At 40.8% G+C, this 15,623-nt stretch overlaps 1 protein-coding gene across 5 annotated transcripts in view; it reads left to right on the top strand.

Annotated features, from left to right (window-relative positions):
• TNIK (TRAF2 and NCK interacting kinase) overlaps window positions 1-15,623 on the top strand; it is a 355,562-nt gene that overhangs the window by 70,685 nt on the left and 269,254 nt on the right. For all 5 annotated transcript variants that reach the window (XM_084874084.1, XM_084874083.1, XM_084874082.1 and 2 more), the window contains exon 2: window positions 10,993-11,058. In XM_084874084.1, the coding sequence (XP_084730210.1) occupies window positions 10,993-11,058 (66 nt within the window). The remainder of the gene's footprint in view (window positions 1-10,992; window positions 11,059-15,623) is intronic.

Here is a 15,623-nt window from a genome sequence, read left to right as displayed (position 1 = left end):
CCAGGCCCACTGTTCTTAAAGATAGTGAGTGAGTCCTATGGTTTATCAAATGGTTTTACTGAACAGAGGGGAAAATTAAAAGTCAAAGGGTTTGGGGTCTTGGCCTAACTCTGGCACTAACTAGGTGAGAACTTGGCAAAGTCTCCTAAACACTCTTGTTGGAAAAATTTGTGTTTTATAGCACCTACCTGGGCCTTACTTTTTGCTCTTGTGTAACATGAGGAGAGGAGTTTTAATGATAAGATCTTAGATATCCCTGCCTCCTCCATATCTCAGAGATGTTGCTACATTTTGGCAGTCAGCAATAGACTGGTGATATGGGGACTTGATTCATCCAGAAAGAATTTATTACATGTCTATAGTGTCCCAGTCAGTCATAGGAGTATTAGGAATATCGCAGCAAATAAAATCATTCCTTCTTAAAGTTTGTATTCTAGAATAAAGGGTCATTAGCAGATACTTTTGTGCACTTCACAATATGCCAGGCATTGCTTCAAATGTTTTCTATGTATTAATTATTTTGTCAAATAATCCTATGTAGTAGGTACTGCGATTACTCTATTTTACAGTTGAGGAAATGGAGACAGAATGGTAAAGGTCACATAGCTAGTAGACAGTGACGCTGGGATCAGAGTCAGGCTTTTTGGCTGTCAGAGTCTGTGGTCTGAACTGCTGTGGTGTTCTCTCCCTGTCAATTAAATGGTTAACTTAAGTAATCACTGTTCATGCTAGCTGATGGCATAGGAGTCATAATAAGAAACTATAGCTTTGGATAGAAATGTAAAGCCCCACTTGGCTGGACTCCAGGCTCTGATGGGCAGGCACTGAGCATCCATGGCTCATTTGACTTCTGTGTTCCCATGCACTTGGCTGGTTGTGCCTGCCTGGTTGGAGGCCACCGGTTCTTCTCTGTCTCCATTGTTAAACCACAAGGCCTTCCCCAGCCCCATAACCTCAAGTTAATTTTAGCTTTGGCCATTTATAGAGCAGTGAGCAGTGATGGACTTGAAATAAAACAATCTGGATTGAAATCCTGGCTGCACTGTTGACCAATGTTGTCACCTTGGGCGACTTTTATTAATACCAGCAGCAATAGCAGTAATAGCAGTAGTGTTATTTGTTAAGCATGCTGAGTGCTTTATATATGCTGTTTTGGATCCTCAACGCAATCCTTGAGCAAAGTATTTTTATCCTTATTTTATAATCAGGTCTTGGCTGCTGTTTCTATTACATACTGTTTAACCTTGGGCAAGTTATTTAATTCCTTGAAGCTCTTGTTTCATCATGTGAAAATGGGGGTTAGTAATATCTACTTCTCATGATTGCTCGGAGGATTAAATATGAAAATGTATATGAAGCATTTAGGCTACTGTCTATTCCAGACATAGTGATAGGGATCAGTGTAGTTTAAGGTTTGTACAATAGAAGCTCATCTGAGGAGCCAGGTTTCACATCTGCTGCTAAAGACTGTTTTTTGAGGACAGGCTAGAGCCGCAGAGTCCCGAGTGAGTAGGTGAGCAGCGGCAGGGGGCGTGGGAAGCTCTTTCACTACTGATGGCTGTTCAGTAGCAGATGGAACTTTCAACTGAACAGGAGGAGGGGAGGCTGCAGCCTTCCTGGGCCTAGGGCTGCAAGAAGCTACCAGCATGGAGGCTGGTGCTCCTTGAGGCTCGGCTGAGATGACATCCTGATGTAGCTAAGAGTTATGGTTGGTAAAAGAATGCCAGCACCATCTAGCCAGGCTCAGCTGTACGAGGCAGATGGCATCCTGCACTCAAGACCTCCTTTCCCAAGGGACAATGCTGTACACTTGGAGCTGAGGGGGTGGGGGAAAGTACCCAGCACATTCACACGCAGGATGCAGCCTTGTGAAAAAGGCAGGCCCAAGCAGATGATCCCACTTTACAGATGGGACAACCAAAATAAGATAGTTTAAATGATACGAGCCAGGAGTAGAGTCTGGACAGGAATGCTAACTTTTTTTTTTGGTTAATCCTCACCCAAAAATATTTCTCCATTGATTTTTAGGAAGAGTGAAAGTGAGAAGGAAAGACATAGAGCAACAATGATGTGAGAGAAACACATCAATTGGTTGCCTCTTGCAAGTGCTCCAACTAGTGTCTCCTGCTGGGGAGGAGCCTGCAACCAAGGACATGCTCTTGACTAGAATCGAACCCAGGACCCTAACTTTTTTTGTGCTATACAGATGATTAAGCGAGAAAACGCAGCACACGTGCACGCGCGTGCACACACACACACACACACACACTTTTTTTTTTTTTTTAAACTTAAATTATTTGTTCCATTTGCTGTGCATTGTTGGACAGTATGTTAACAAAGACCAATCTTGGCTGTATTCTAAATATCCCAGGTAGATATTCTTGGAGCACCTTATACTTTCCTTGCATATTGCTTGTCATTGTAATTTAATGAGTTGCATATGTGTAGTTATTTAGTTATTTGCTCACATACTGGTGTCTTTTCTCCACCAGCCTGGAAGTACCTTCTGCTTCTACCTCAGATGGTAGCGGGGTTGGAGATGTGGATAAAGCTCAGGGCCTGAATAAACCCCATTGTGGAAAGCAAGAAAGATGGTTGGCTCCTCAGGCCCCGACTACATTAGGAGAAGGGGATGTGGGTATGAAATGAGCTTTGAGGGACCTTGTTTGGCTATGAGTGCAGCCTGAACGGGAAAGGGGGTGTTGCGTCAGCAAATTGTCCCAGCGCCGCGCTTACTTGGGAAGAGCGTGGTGTTGAAAAGCCTGAAGGCTCAAGATAAATGTGGAGCGTTCTCCTGTTCCTGTTTTCTTCATTCTGTTTCGCTTTTGTAAGCATATACGTGTCAGTTAGGCTGAAACTGAACAAAACAGCTGCTAAATATGGTTCTAAGAGAAATACCATTTTGGTCTTTTTAAGGCCCCTGAGTTTAGAGTAAGCACAGTCGCTTGGCAGATGTCAGTAGGGAATCTGGGGGGTAGAAAGGCAGTCATTCTGGGAGCTGGATCAGCCATCCATGTTCAGCTGGGGTCTGTGTCACCCTGATCGAGGACAGTAAATCAAATGAAAGGCTATGTCTTTAAGAGGAATTTGGGGGAAAACAGGGCCTAGAGTCTGTTTAAGCCATTGCACATGATCCCTCTCAGCATCTCTCTCTAAATTTCATTTTCATTTGGGAGGAATATGTGTCATCTTTTATGAGGCTAAGGAATAGTCATCCTAGTTTGGGATTTGGCCTAGAGATGTTATTTAGGGTCATGATAAATCTAGTATCATTCGGGGGACCTGGAAGAATTAAAGCATAACTCAGTGGCTAAGCATATTAACCTCTAGAACTTAAATCTCTCCATTCCGCTGTGAAGGCAGGCTTAAGCTTTCCACTATTGTCTGAATTCTTGAATTACAACTGACAGAAGAGAAAATTTATTGTAACATCTCCAGGAGCCCCCAAAAGTTAACGTGTCTTCCCAAGAGTCTCACTTTATTCTAAAGAGACATCTGTATGCACATAAATATCTGACCCAGTTTACTAAGTATTGATGTTGATTAAAAAAACAATAAGTTTTCTTTTCCTGGTTTTATTAGTTGAAAATATATGAATTACAGACTGAATTTTCTGTTGTTTGTTTGTTTGTTTTTTGTATATTAAATAAACTCTTTTTCAAAGAAAAAAGAAGGAAAGAAGGGGGTTAATATTTATGGACATCCTATTGTGTATCAGGCCCTGAGCTAGTCCAGACATTTCCACACTCCTTAAAGTAGCTGTGTGAGGAAGGTAATTTTGTCCCCATTTTAGAGATAAAGAAATAGTGACTCAGAGCAGATATGAAACTTGCCCAAGGCTGGAGAACCAGCAAATGACAAGTCAAAGGTTGGGAATGTGGATTCCATGAAGCTGATGGAGCACTGAGTGGTTAAGGGCCCGGGGTTTGGTACGTGTTCCGGCTCATCTACTCATTGGTGGTGTGACTTGGACCAAATGCTTACTCTCTCTGTGTCTCAGTTTCGTCATCTGTAAAGCAAAGACAACAGAAGGATCGACTTGATAGAGCAGTGGTAATGAAATGACCTAATTCTGGAAAATGCTTAGAATAGTGCCTGGTACAAAAATACTCATGAGATGGTAGCTATCATAAATTTTACGATGATAGCTAACTAAATTTGCCTTTATCAGTACTTGTTAGAAAGTTACATTTCTTTCATGGAACAGCTTGCCTTCTGAAATGTAGTTACATTTCATTATGAAATAATGTAAACAACTCTACCTTAGAATTAAATTTTCTTTTCAGCCTCCCAGCAAAGGTTATGATATGAATAAAGGCATGCGTAGCCAATAGGGATTCCTGACTTTGGTAAATGTCAACGATTTGCTCTTTTCTCCTTGGTGTATGTAACCTTCTTTCCTGCTGCCCACCCTGGCTTTAGGAGCGGCTAAGCAAATACAGGAGGGAGAATTAAGCTGATTCTTGTCTCTTAGCTTTCCTGTCTTTGTAACATGATCATTAGGAACAGCATCTTCCCCGCGTTGCATTGTACCGAGTTGCATCCTGACAGCCCATCTTTGCAATGCACATGAGGCCCAGCTTGCACCAATGGGTTTTATGCATTTTTTTCAGACCTGGGAATACCGCAGGACAGGGGTCTTCAAACTATGGCCCGCGGGCCACAGGCAGAGGAGTCTGATCCTGCCCGCCAGGTTTTTTGGGCAGTGAGCGCAGCCGAGGTGTTACAGTAGGAATTGGTAGTTCATATAGTCCGGCCCTCCAGCTCTCTGAGGGACCGTGATCTGGCACCCACTTTAAAAAGTTTGAGGACCCCTGCCGTAGGAGCTTTGCATGGGACCATTCTCTATTACCCTGCAATAGAGAGCAGGGTAAGGGGGATCTAAGGGGCAGTGGCTGGGATGGCTTGCCTAGATTGAAAAAGAAAGGGCCTAGGCTTTTTAGACCTTTGAAAAATTCTGATTTTTGGTGACATTTTTCATTTAAAAAATATATTTTATTGACTTTTTACAGAGAAGAAGGAAGAGGTATAGAGTTAGAAACATCGATGAGAGAAATATTAATCAGCTGCCTCCTGCACATCTCTCACTGGGGATGTGCCCGCAACCAGACCGGAATCAAATCTGGGACCTTTCAGTCTGCAGGCCGACACTCTATCCACTGAGCCAAACCAGTTAGGGCTGGTGACTTTTTTTCTACATATGTTGGAAAGAATTGGGAATGAGACATCAACCTTATTCAGTAAGTAGCTATTGCTAGCAGTTATGTGCGGGACACTGTGCTAAGTGCTGGGAAATATAATACTAAAATAAATATGCTACAGTCCCTGCTCTCAGGGCATAATTCATCAGAGGAGAGTAATGGAAGAGGGTAGAGTACTATGCAAAAGCTGTTATCATAGAGCTTACGCACAACATGCTGTAAGTGCAGAGAGGCGGTGGCACGAACCTGAGAAAGGCTTCCCAGAGGAGGTGGCTAACTGGGCTTTCCAGGATAGGCTTGCCTGTTAGAGAATGGCATAATCTTGGCAGACAGATAGTATGAAACAAGACACCAAGACATGACCGAGTGCGGTGTGTGAGGTGGTTGATTATAGGACAAAATGATGAAACACAAAGCTGAGAATGAAAGGTGGGCCCAAGAATGAAAGGATCTTGGTTTCAATTTGGACCACATCATGTAGAATTTTAAAGCATGGCGTGTTGTGTTTAGAAATGTTAATTTTAGAAAGATTGGCTAGAAGGATAGAGTGAAAGGAGGGAAGAATTGAGTGAAAGTAAATGGTCCCAGCAAGTGATGGTGAGGCCTGCTCATGTGAATGGAGTGGAGTAGATGGGTACTTTGGGTATCTTATATAACAAAAGCCCAAGGACCAAATGGTGGAACAATCAAAATGACCAGTTGACCAGTCACTATGATGCGTACTGACCACCAGAGGGCAGACACTCAGTGCAAGAGCTTCTCCCTGGGGGTCAGTGCGCTACCACAGTAGGAATGCTGCTTGGCTGACCATGATGAGCGGATGCTCCTGCTGCGAACCCCTGGCTAACAAGCAGGAACCCAGGCTGCCATCTTCACCTCCTCGCCCCAGGCTCCTCCTCCTCACTCCCTGCCACCTCCTCTGGATGCCCGCAGGCCATGTAGTGCCGCCACCAGGCTCACAGAGCTGACCCTGGAGGCTTGCCATCACAGGATTGAGGCCTACTCCACCACCTCTCAGTGCTGTTGTCCCTGGGCTCAGCCACAACTGGGTCCCCTGGGCAGGCGAGTGCTCCAGATCCACGGAAGATGCCAGACCAGGGAGCAGCCACTCAGAGGGCGGGTCCACAGCTGTTTGGCAGACTAGGATGAGCTGCGCTCCCACAGTGGACCAATCCCCACAGGCCATGCCCCCCACCAGTGCATGAATCCTGTGCACTGGGCCTCTAGTTTGGAGATTAAAGTCATTAGCACATGAACAACCTACCTTTAAGGTATAGACAGAAGAAACAGAATCCTTGAGAGAAACTGAGTGGTGTATTGGAAGACAAAAGAGGGGATATGTTTTCAACAAGAGTGTAGTACTCAGCATAAATGCCACAAAAGGGACAACTAGGACATGACTGATTAAAAAAACAAACCACACACACTAAAAATAGGGGATTGCAGGGAGAAATTACAGATGAGTCTTGAACAACATGAGGGTTTGGGACACTGATCCCCCATGAGGGTGAATATCCATGTATATCTTTTGACTCCCCACAATAAAACTTAACTACTTTGACTGGAAGCCTTACTAATATCATACACAATTGATTAACATGTATTCTGTGTGTTATATGTACAATATAGCATATTATTACAGTAAAGTAAGCTAGAGAAAATAAAATGATAAAAAAATCATAAAGAAGAGAAAATACATTTATAGTATTTATTGAAAAAAATATGCATGTAAGTGGACCCATACAGTTCCAACCTTTTTGTTCAAGAGTCCAATGTACATTTAGAGTCCTATAAGAGTGAAAAAAAAAACAAAACAGCTGAATGCTTACCATGTTTAAGTTCTATCACTATTCCTTAAGAACATAACTAAAAATTACATGCATTTGTGCAAGAGAATATTCCAGCTCTCCTGGTACTTAGATTGGTGGTAGAGGAGAAGGAAGCTCATGGTCAGTGCTAAGTTCAAGTGTCCCTGAACAATACCTCTGCCTTCTGCTTTCTAGGGTCTCTGAGAGCCCCTTTCTTGCAAATACCATGACTCTGTGTGTTGTGCCATTTTGCCTTATTATTGTCAGCATATTGTAAACATAGGTGCTTATAGATTCTTTCTAGTTCATTCTAGTTCCAAATAGTTACTTATTTCTAGCTACGAGGCTTGTAGTGGATGCTGCCGTTTGTCACCCAGATGCCCTCTCCACAGCTGAGGCCCTCGTCCACCTGCTGGGAGCATAGGCAGGTAGGGATGGTTCTCACCTGGGAACTGTCCTCAGCTGAAGCATGTTGCTTCCTCCAATATTATAACCTCTGGGAGGGGGATGGAGACAGCCTACAATGATGAGTCAATGGAGGTGGGGTACAAAGGCTCCCCTTCCTCAAGGTAGGATAGTTTTGAAGAGTCATCCCAGATTCTCCTGTGCATCCTGTTGAACCCTTCTGTCTGCTTAGTCAAATTCTTCTCCCTTCACTCCCCCACTGCGCACACACCAACAGACTCCCTCCGGGTAAATCTCAGAGATTTTCAGAGTCTATCTCCTAGGGAACCAACCTAAGTCGATGATTGTTTTCAGTTTGGTTGCTTACCCAAGAGGGGACACCAATCAAAGTCTGCAGTCCCTCTGACCTTTGCTTCTGATCCCCTTGGACATGTCCAGTGGAGGAAACCTCTCTCCCAAGAGTTGGAACAAAGTTCAGCATTGAGCCTCCTTGGCTCCGATTGGTTGGGCCGTATGCTCAGTATGGTCTACTCAAGGAAGGAAAGAGCCTAGAAGTCAGCTGCTCAGCTCCTCCAGAGACCTAACCATTAAACCCAGCCCTGAGGAGGGATCCATGAGGTGGGATGACCCTTGGGTGTAGAAGCTGGTCCCAGCTCTGCACCCTGTTTCTCTTCCCACCCTTTGCTCTCCACCCCTCTTACTCTTCCCACACTCCTTAAGGCAGCTAGTAGTCATCGTCCTGCATTGCCCCTCCCCTCGTTCTTTTTTTTTTGTGTGTGTGTGTGTGTGTGTGTGTGTGAAAAATGAATATTGAAAACACAATTGAGATATTTCAAGCAAATGTAGAATCCCCCTTGAAATTTGTTGCAGAAACAGCACTGAGCAAACAAACTACGGGAAGCACAGCTTAGAAACAAACAGCAGCTGCCACCATTTGTGGGTTTCTTTTTCCCTTTTTCTCATTTGTTTCTAATTCGTTTTCAATAAAACCTGCTGCCTAGTAGTTGAATAATTTTTCTTTCCTATCCTGAGGCCTTACAGGTGGCCCTGATCATGTCTTTTAGTGATGAGGTCTCGGTAGACAGAACTTTCAGCCCATACGGTGTTCTCCTGTTCCCTGGTTCCATCTGGAAAGGTGTCCACACCTCCCTGACCAGATGGGGTTTAGCTGGAACTTCTGGACGGTTTGATCTGTCGGGACACAATTCTGCAATGTGGTTTCTTGCCCTTTTGGCTTTATTATAATGGATAGCGCTAATTCCTATTTTCTCAGTGACTAACTGCTTCAACTGTTGGGTTTTTTCATTTTACTTGTTTTGCATTTATTTTCTATGTGGACTCTTTGAAGGCACATTGCAAAGGGCTTTTCTTGGGCCTGATTTTTCTAAAAACTGTAACTTTAAAGAAGAATTGTAATATGTCACATCCAACTCATTTGTTTCCTTCCTCACGAGTAGCAGCCCGAAGCAGCCCCTCTCCATTTCTGTGCTACTAATGGTGTGAAATTCCTCATCTTTTATTATTAGATATTAATTGATGGCTGACTATGGTCAAGGCATGGTGCTGGACCCTCACTTGTTCTTCACTGGAGCTCTGCTAGATAGAGGCCATCCCGTTTTATCTGCTCACAGACTAGATTGCTCTCCAGGGCGTCCTAGGGTCATAGCCAGGTGCGGCAAACCCAGATCTGTCTGCAGCCCCAGCATAGGCTTCCCCGTTCCGTCTCAGAGACCGTAATAATATGTGGCAGCATTCTCATAACAAGAGTGTTGACTAGCTATAGTCATGCTTTTAGGCCAGAGATGGTAGTCTTTTATTTGTCCTTCAGAGGAGTTGTTTTTTTTTTCCCCCCTCTTTTTTTTTTTTTTTTTTTTGGTGTGTGTGTGTGTGTGTGTGTGTGTTTTAAGTGAGTTGTTGCCTAACATTTAAAGATTAGGTGAAGGTCTGGGGTAGGGTGGGAACTGGGTGGAGAGGAGCAATGCGGGGACATACGTAATACGCTGAACAATATAAAGATCAATAAAGAAAAAAGAGGCAATCTCAGATTAAATAAATTGTTCCGTTTTTCTTTAAAAAAAAAAAATCTTTAGACCTGGCAATACTGTGTTCATAGGTTTACGGTATAATTGTTCCAGCGACATAAAATTTTACCCCCTCCAACCCCACCCAAAGGAGACCTCACTTCGGTCTGCCACATGCCTCAGCTACCCTGCTTCACACTTAGGCCATTTTCCTGGTCCCTGTGGATGTATGAGTTTGTCATTCTTGAGATAGGCTTTTCCAGAAACAATCTCTGTCCAGTTAGGAATCGGTAGAGGTCAACATCAGTTTCTATCTCTGAGTTGAATTTTACAGCCTTTGATTTTTCTTTTCAATTTTTTGGGATAGTGATTCAGTAAGAATAGCTTCAGTTGTTCAACATTTGTTGAGCATCCTAACATTCAGCTGACACTGAGGATAGGCAGACACATTTAGTGGTAAGAATCTGCATAATTCTCCTATTTAATTTGCATTCTAACGCCTGCAGGTATTCCTCAGGTAGTGCAGGAGCTGGAAGCCACCTGCAAAAGGGTATTTTGCAGAGGTGGTATCGTAGAGGGGAGATGAATCCAACACCACTGAGGGGGGCAGGGCTGTTGCTTCCATGGTGACCACCTAGGTAAGAAGAGTACCACTTTCTTGACTGCCAGTGTTCAACACAACAAGCAGTGCAGAATTTTCAAAGAGGAAGATCTCAAAAATTAGAACCCCAAGATGATGGGTCTCTCATTTTATCTTTAAATTAAATCTTTATTATTGAAAGTGTTACATACACCCCCATTTCCTCCCATTGACCCCTGCCCCCATTGCCCATCCAAGGCCTTCATCACCCTCTTGTCTGTGTCCATGGGTTATGCATATATGCATGCAAGTTCTTTGATCTCTACCCACCTACCTACCCTCCCCCACCTTCCCTCTGAGGTTCCACAGTCTGTTCTGTGCTTCCATGCCTCTGGATCTATTTTGCTCATCAGTTTATCTTGTTCATTAGATTACACATATGAATGAGATCATGTGATACTTGTCTTTCTCTGACTAGTTTATTTTGCTTAGCATAATACTCTCCAGGTCTCTCCATGCTGTCTCAAAGGGTAAGAGATCCCTTCTTTTTTAGTGCTGCATAGTATTCCATGGTATAAATGTACCACAGCTATTTTTATCCACTCATCTACTGATGGGCACTTGGGCTATTTCCAGATCTTGCCTATTGTAAATTTTGTCTTGATGTGTCTGCAAGTATATTTCCATTTGCAGTGAGAAATGTAAGTTGTTGTTGTTTAATTGTTTCAGTGGGAGTCATGTCTCTTTTTATCTGATTTTAACACATCTCATAGAAATATAAAATAGAAACAAAATGGATTTTGACTAATTTCATAGGTGCAATGGAATTAAAGTTTAATAGTATTCAATATTAACACATCAGAGTCCCAAAGCTAAAGTTGTTATCTATTTGTATATGTTAAATAACTATTTGCTTTTAATTAAGACAAGGCCTAGAATATTGTTTGAATTTTTATGGTTTGTTTATTTTCTTTCAGGATCCTGCAGGGATCTTTGAATTGGTGGAACTTGTTGGAAATGGAACATATGGGCAAGTGTATAAGGTAAGTTCAGTTGAGTTTGAACATGGCTTATGTGTTTGGGTTCATGAATGCTGAGTTGCAGTGCTATCTATTCTTGCCATATATGCCTCATAACAGATTGGAAATAAAATAATATACTGTACTTGTTAGTTGACTCTCCATCATTTTAAATATACATGTAGTCCCATTGCCTAAACTGGACTCTGGGATTCGGGCCTTTCCAGTCATTATGTATTAGTGTTTATATCTGACACATGTCTGCATATTTGAAGTTCTTCAGGTGGTTAGTTTCCTTTACTTTAATCATTGCCAGACTGGTTTTCAAAGGAGCAAAGGATGCCATTTACTTTAGAAATTTAAGCTATTAAAGTATCACAGCTGGAAGAGTAGATTTGTTATTGGCCTAGGGCATGAGTTAAATGAGTTTGGTGAACAGTGTTAGGAGAAAACTGGCTACCTCACAAAACAAAGGCCTAATGTAGCAATGACTTTTTACAAGATACGAAATAATTAAAAGTTAAGGTTGAGTTGAGGTTGAGCTGAGGAATAAGAAGTCCTTCTTGCCCTTTTACTAATTTCTGCTTAAAATATCTCCCCCAAAATGCATTTAAAAGCATTTTTCTGTTCCCCAGTAAGTGATCTCAAAAAATGGTTGTTTAAAATGTGGGTTGATTCCCTTTCTGATTATCAAAAGGAAATGGAAATGAACTGTTTTTAGACTAAAACTCAGGGGGTTTTAGTGAATACGCTATTGAAATAACTGCCTTCAAAATAAACCAACTGTTTCCTTATGATTGTTTCTAGGGAAATATCCCATCATTTTCCTGAGTGGTAGTGATATGGGATGGCATTTCCATTACTAATTATCTCTTGTTTTATTTTTAAAAATTCTTCTATGAGGCCTAAAGTACACTTAGCTGATTCAAATTATTGTAGAAAGTCATCAGGATAATAAGATTTCTAATCATAGAGAATGTCAAGTATATACATGTATGTATGTCAAGTATATACATGTATGTATGTACTTATATAATAATTTTGAGATCTGGTTTTTAAAACCAGGATCATATTTCAACCTATATTTACTGGATGGTAGTACCCTTTGGTGTTCACTCCAAGGGAAAATTTTCTCTTGCAAGGAACCATTATTTCTTAAAATGTCAACCCTCTGCGGTGAGACAGAATGTAGTCTATCCAAGATGTTCATTTGACGTTGATCCTGTCTGACACAAGAAAGAAATGTGTCTCAGCAAATGCTTTTAAATACTTTCAATGATGATAATGAGGTTGGAAGATTGTATTATTGGATTTTGGGAAATTGGATTGAACTTGTGGATTAAAGTGAACTAAGGAATTAAGCTCTGATTTAGGCAGAAAATTACTTCTAATTTGCTATCAGGATGGAGGAGCAACTCTGTAGCATGCTGTTGGTTTCATGGTGCCATTTCTTAGAGCGATTCCATTGTATTGTGCTTTCCACCTATAGAGTACACATTTGTAGGATGATCCCTGAATCCAAGGGGTAGACTGTACACTCTTGCAAGAGAAGATGATAAAGAAGTTCAATTTGGGGTGAGAAGGTTTAGAAAACCCAGAATTATCCCTAATATCTTGTACCTGAAAACAAAGAGGAAACAAATGGCAAGATGTCTCAGATCTTTTTAGTGAAGAAAGGTTTTTACCAATCATATTGTTAACATTATTATTCTAATGGGTGCCATTCTCTTAGTGGTTGATTCAAAACTTGGGCACCTCTCAAGCTGAGACTCCAAAGAATGGTTATGGTGAACCCATTGGACATTGCGACAGGAGACTTGGTCTCCTTCTCTAACCCTAGGTATTGTTTTGTGGCATCACAGCTTTCTGTGCATTGGTCAAGTGAGAATGTAGTTAGAAATGACTCCCTACCCAGTTAAGGATTCAGTTTTTAGACAACCCAGATGATACTAGGTGGCACTCGCTCATGAACAGAGACACCTGGGTTTCCTGAGCCACTAATCCAGTTCTGCTGTTACCTTGAGTTCTAAGGGATTAAAACTTAATAAAGCAGCAGAATTTGAACTTGTGTGTGAACCTAAAGAAAAATAACTTTTAAGAAGTGATTGTTTACATTATTGGTTATATTTAACTTTTATGGACTAGGTATATTTCTAAAATATTGCTGGCATAAATAGCAATTGTATAGTCTTAGGAAGAGATTCCTATACAAAAATAGCTCTATGATAAATATTTCCTTTATATTAGGTGTTAAATCTTTGATTTTAATTTTTTTGTAATTTTGCTTTTGGTGTCCCTGGATTTCACATATTAAGGTATAATTTTACAAACAATTATATGGACACAGTCTTTATTTTATAGAAAGATTCATTATAAGCTATTCTCAGAGGGTAATAATTTAACTTAATTTACAACTAGTTTTTAAGAAACAAAAAGTGTATGTAGATATTAAGAGAGTATTTCCTGAGGTAAGTCTGTATGTAAGCCACATACACCAGGATGTGGAAATATAAGTATTTTATGTAAAGGTCATTTAGTAATGATTAGCTTTTCAAAGTAGCTTCTCCTCTTACTTTCAAGTCTACCTTGTTCTATCCGTTTGTGGAAGGCTAGATTTGTTTATCTTTAGCATTTTGGCCCCAGGTGGTCAAGTGGCAACTCAGTGTCTTTTTATTTTATTTTTTTTACTTTATTTATAGGATAGAATACACAATTATAAACAGTAGTGATTCTTCTTCCTTAGGAGTTTTTATGAGGAAACCATCATCTTGGGCTTATGGCTCCCATTAAGAAACCTGCCAATGAAAGGACACCTATCTATTTGTTCAATATTTTGACTGTTTATTGGGATACTACCTATTGGGAACTAATGAAATCCCAACATGTTTTTGTTAAAACAGTAATTATTTTAAAATTTGAAATAATGATTAAGTGTTTGTTATTAAAACACCATTGAATCATAGCTACAGATTTTAAAAATGAATGTTATCTATCCCATATCTTAATTTGCCCTTTAGTCCTGGGTGTCAGTATGAATTAGGAAGTTGATATATCTCAGTATAGCTCATGTTTCTCTTGAAATTTCCTTAAGGTTCTAAAGGATGAAGTAAAGAGGCCATCTTGGTGGTTATTGTGTTTGTGAGAGAGAGCACTGTGTGTGTGTATGTGTGTATGTGTGTGCGCATGTGTGTGTTTTCAAAGGATTACAAAGGTCCTCTTAGATCACCTAGTCCTATCATTACAATGTCAGCTGTCTATTCAACCCATCCTTGATCACCTCCCGTCATGTGGAGCTCACTATCTCACAGTTGGTCCATTTTCCTGTAACTCTTTTTGAATGTTCATTATCATATTGGATTAAGATTTTGGCTTCCAAAAATGTTTACCATACCCTCAAAACTATTAAAAAAAAAAATTAAGTCCTCTTCCACAAGAACAGACTCCTTCGGGTATTTGAAGACTTCTCCCTACTTCCTCCAAACACATACTTGTGTCTCTTTGCTTCCCAGACAATGTAACCTCAATTGCCTAATTAATTCTTCATATGCCACAGACCTGAGGCCCTTCGTTATCTTGGCTTCTGTCCTGAAACTATTCTAATATATTAGTAAAAATAATGCTTTATACTTTTACATAGTTTCCTACATCATAAAACATTTCATATGTATTATTTGACTTTTTATTTAATTCCTATAATAATTTGAAGAGAACCTTGTTCTCCCCGTAGAGCAGGGGTCCTCAAACTTTTTAAAGTGGGGGCCAGATCACGGTCCCTCAGAGAGCTGGAGGGCCGGACTATATGAACTACTAATTCCTACTGTAACACCTCGGCTGCGCTCACTGCCCAAAAAACCTGGCGGGCAGGATCAGACTCCCCTGGGGGCTGCATGTGGCCCGCGGGCCGTAGTTTGAAGACCCCTGCCTTAGAGTCTTTATAGTTACAGTTCACTCTGCCTAGAACACTTTCCCCCAACCCTCTTAGGACTGAGTACTTCTCCTTCAGGTCTCAGCTTGAAAAGTTACGTCCTCAAGGAAACCACTTTTCATCCTTATATTTAATACAGCCAACCACCCCCTTTGCCTCTCTCCCTTACAGACTTTATCACATCAACCTGTCTTATTGCCACTCTCTGAAATTACCTTACTTCTTTGTTTATGTATATACATATATAAATAATTTCAATGCATAAATAAAATAAAAATAAGGGTAGGGACTTATACTGTCTAGCCATCACTGTATCCACAGTCTGGAATATAATAGATATTAACCATTATAGGTCCCAGAATTGATCTTTATTTTCCTTAATAATTATTTTGGTATTTTTTCAGTATTTTCCATAAAATATCAGTCTGCTTATTTCAGAAAATGCATATTTGCACAAAAGTAATTAACAAAATACTCTACTTGTTTTCTTATAGTTGGAGGTGGATATTGAGTTTATATTAAATGGATTGTCAAATAATCTGTATAATCAAGATCCATGCTGGAAGTTTACAAAATGAGGCAAATCCATTTTCTGGGATTCAGTCTCCTGGCAGAGATTTTCAAATTTGAGTGTATAAAATGAATATTTGGGAACTTATTTGAA

The sequence above is a fragment of the Pipistrellus hanaki genome (genome assembly GCF_964339955.1).
Source record: "Pipistrellus hanaki genome assembly, chromosome: 2".
NCBI classification, from domain to species: domain Eukaryota; kingdom Metazoa; phylum Chordata; class Mammalia; order Chiroptera; family Vespertilionidae; genus Pipistrellus; species Pipistrellus hanaki.
The sequence above is the reverse complement of the archived record's forward strand: the minus strand, read 5'-3'. Positions and strand labels throughout refer to the sequence as shown.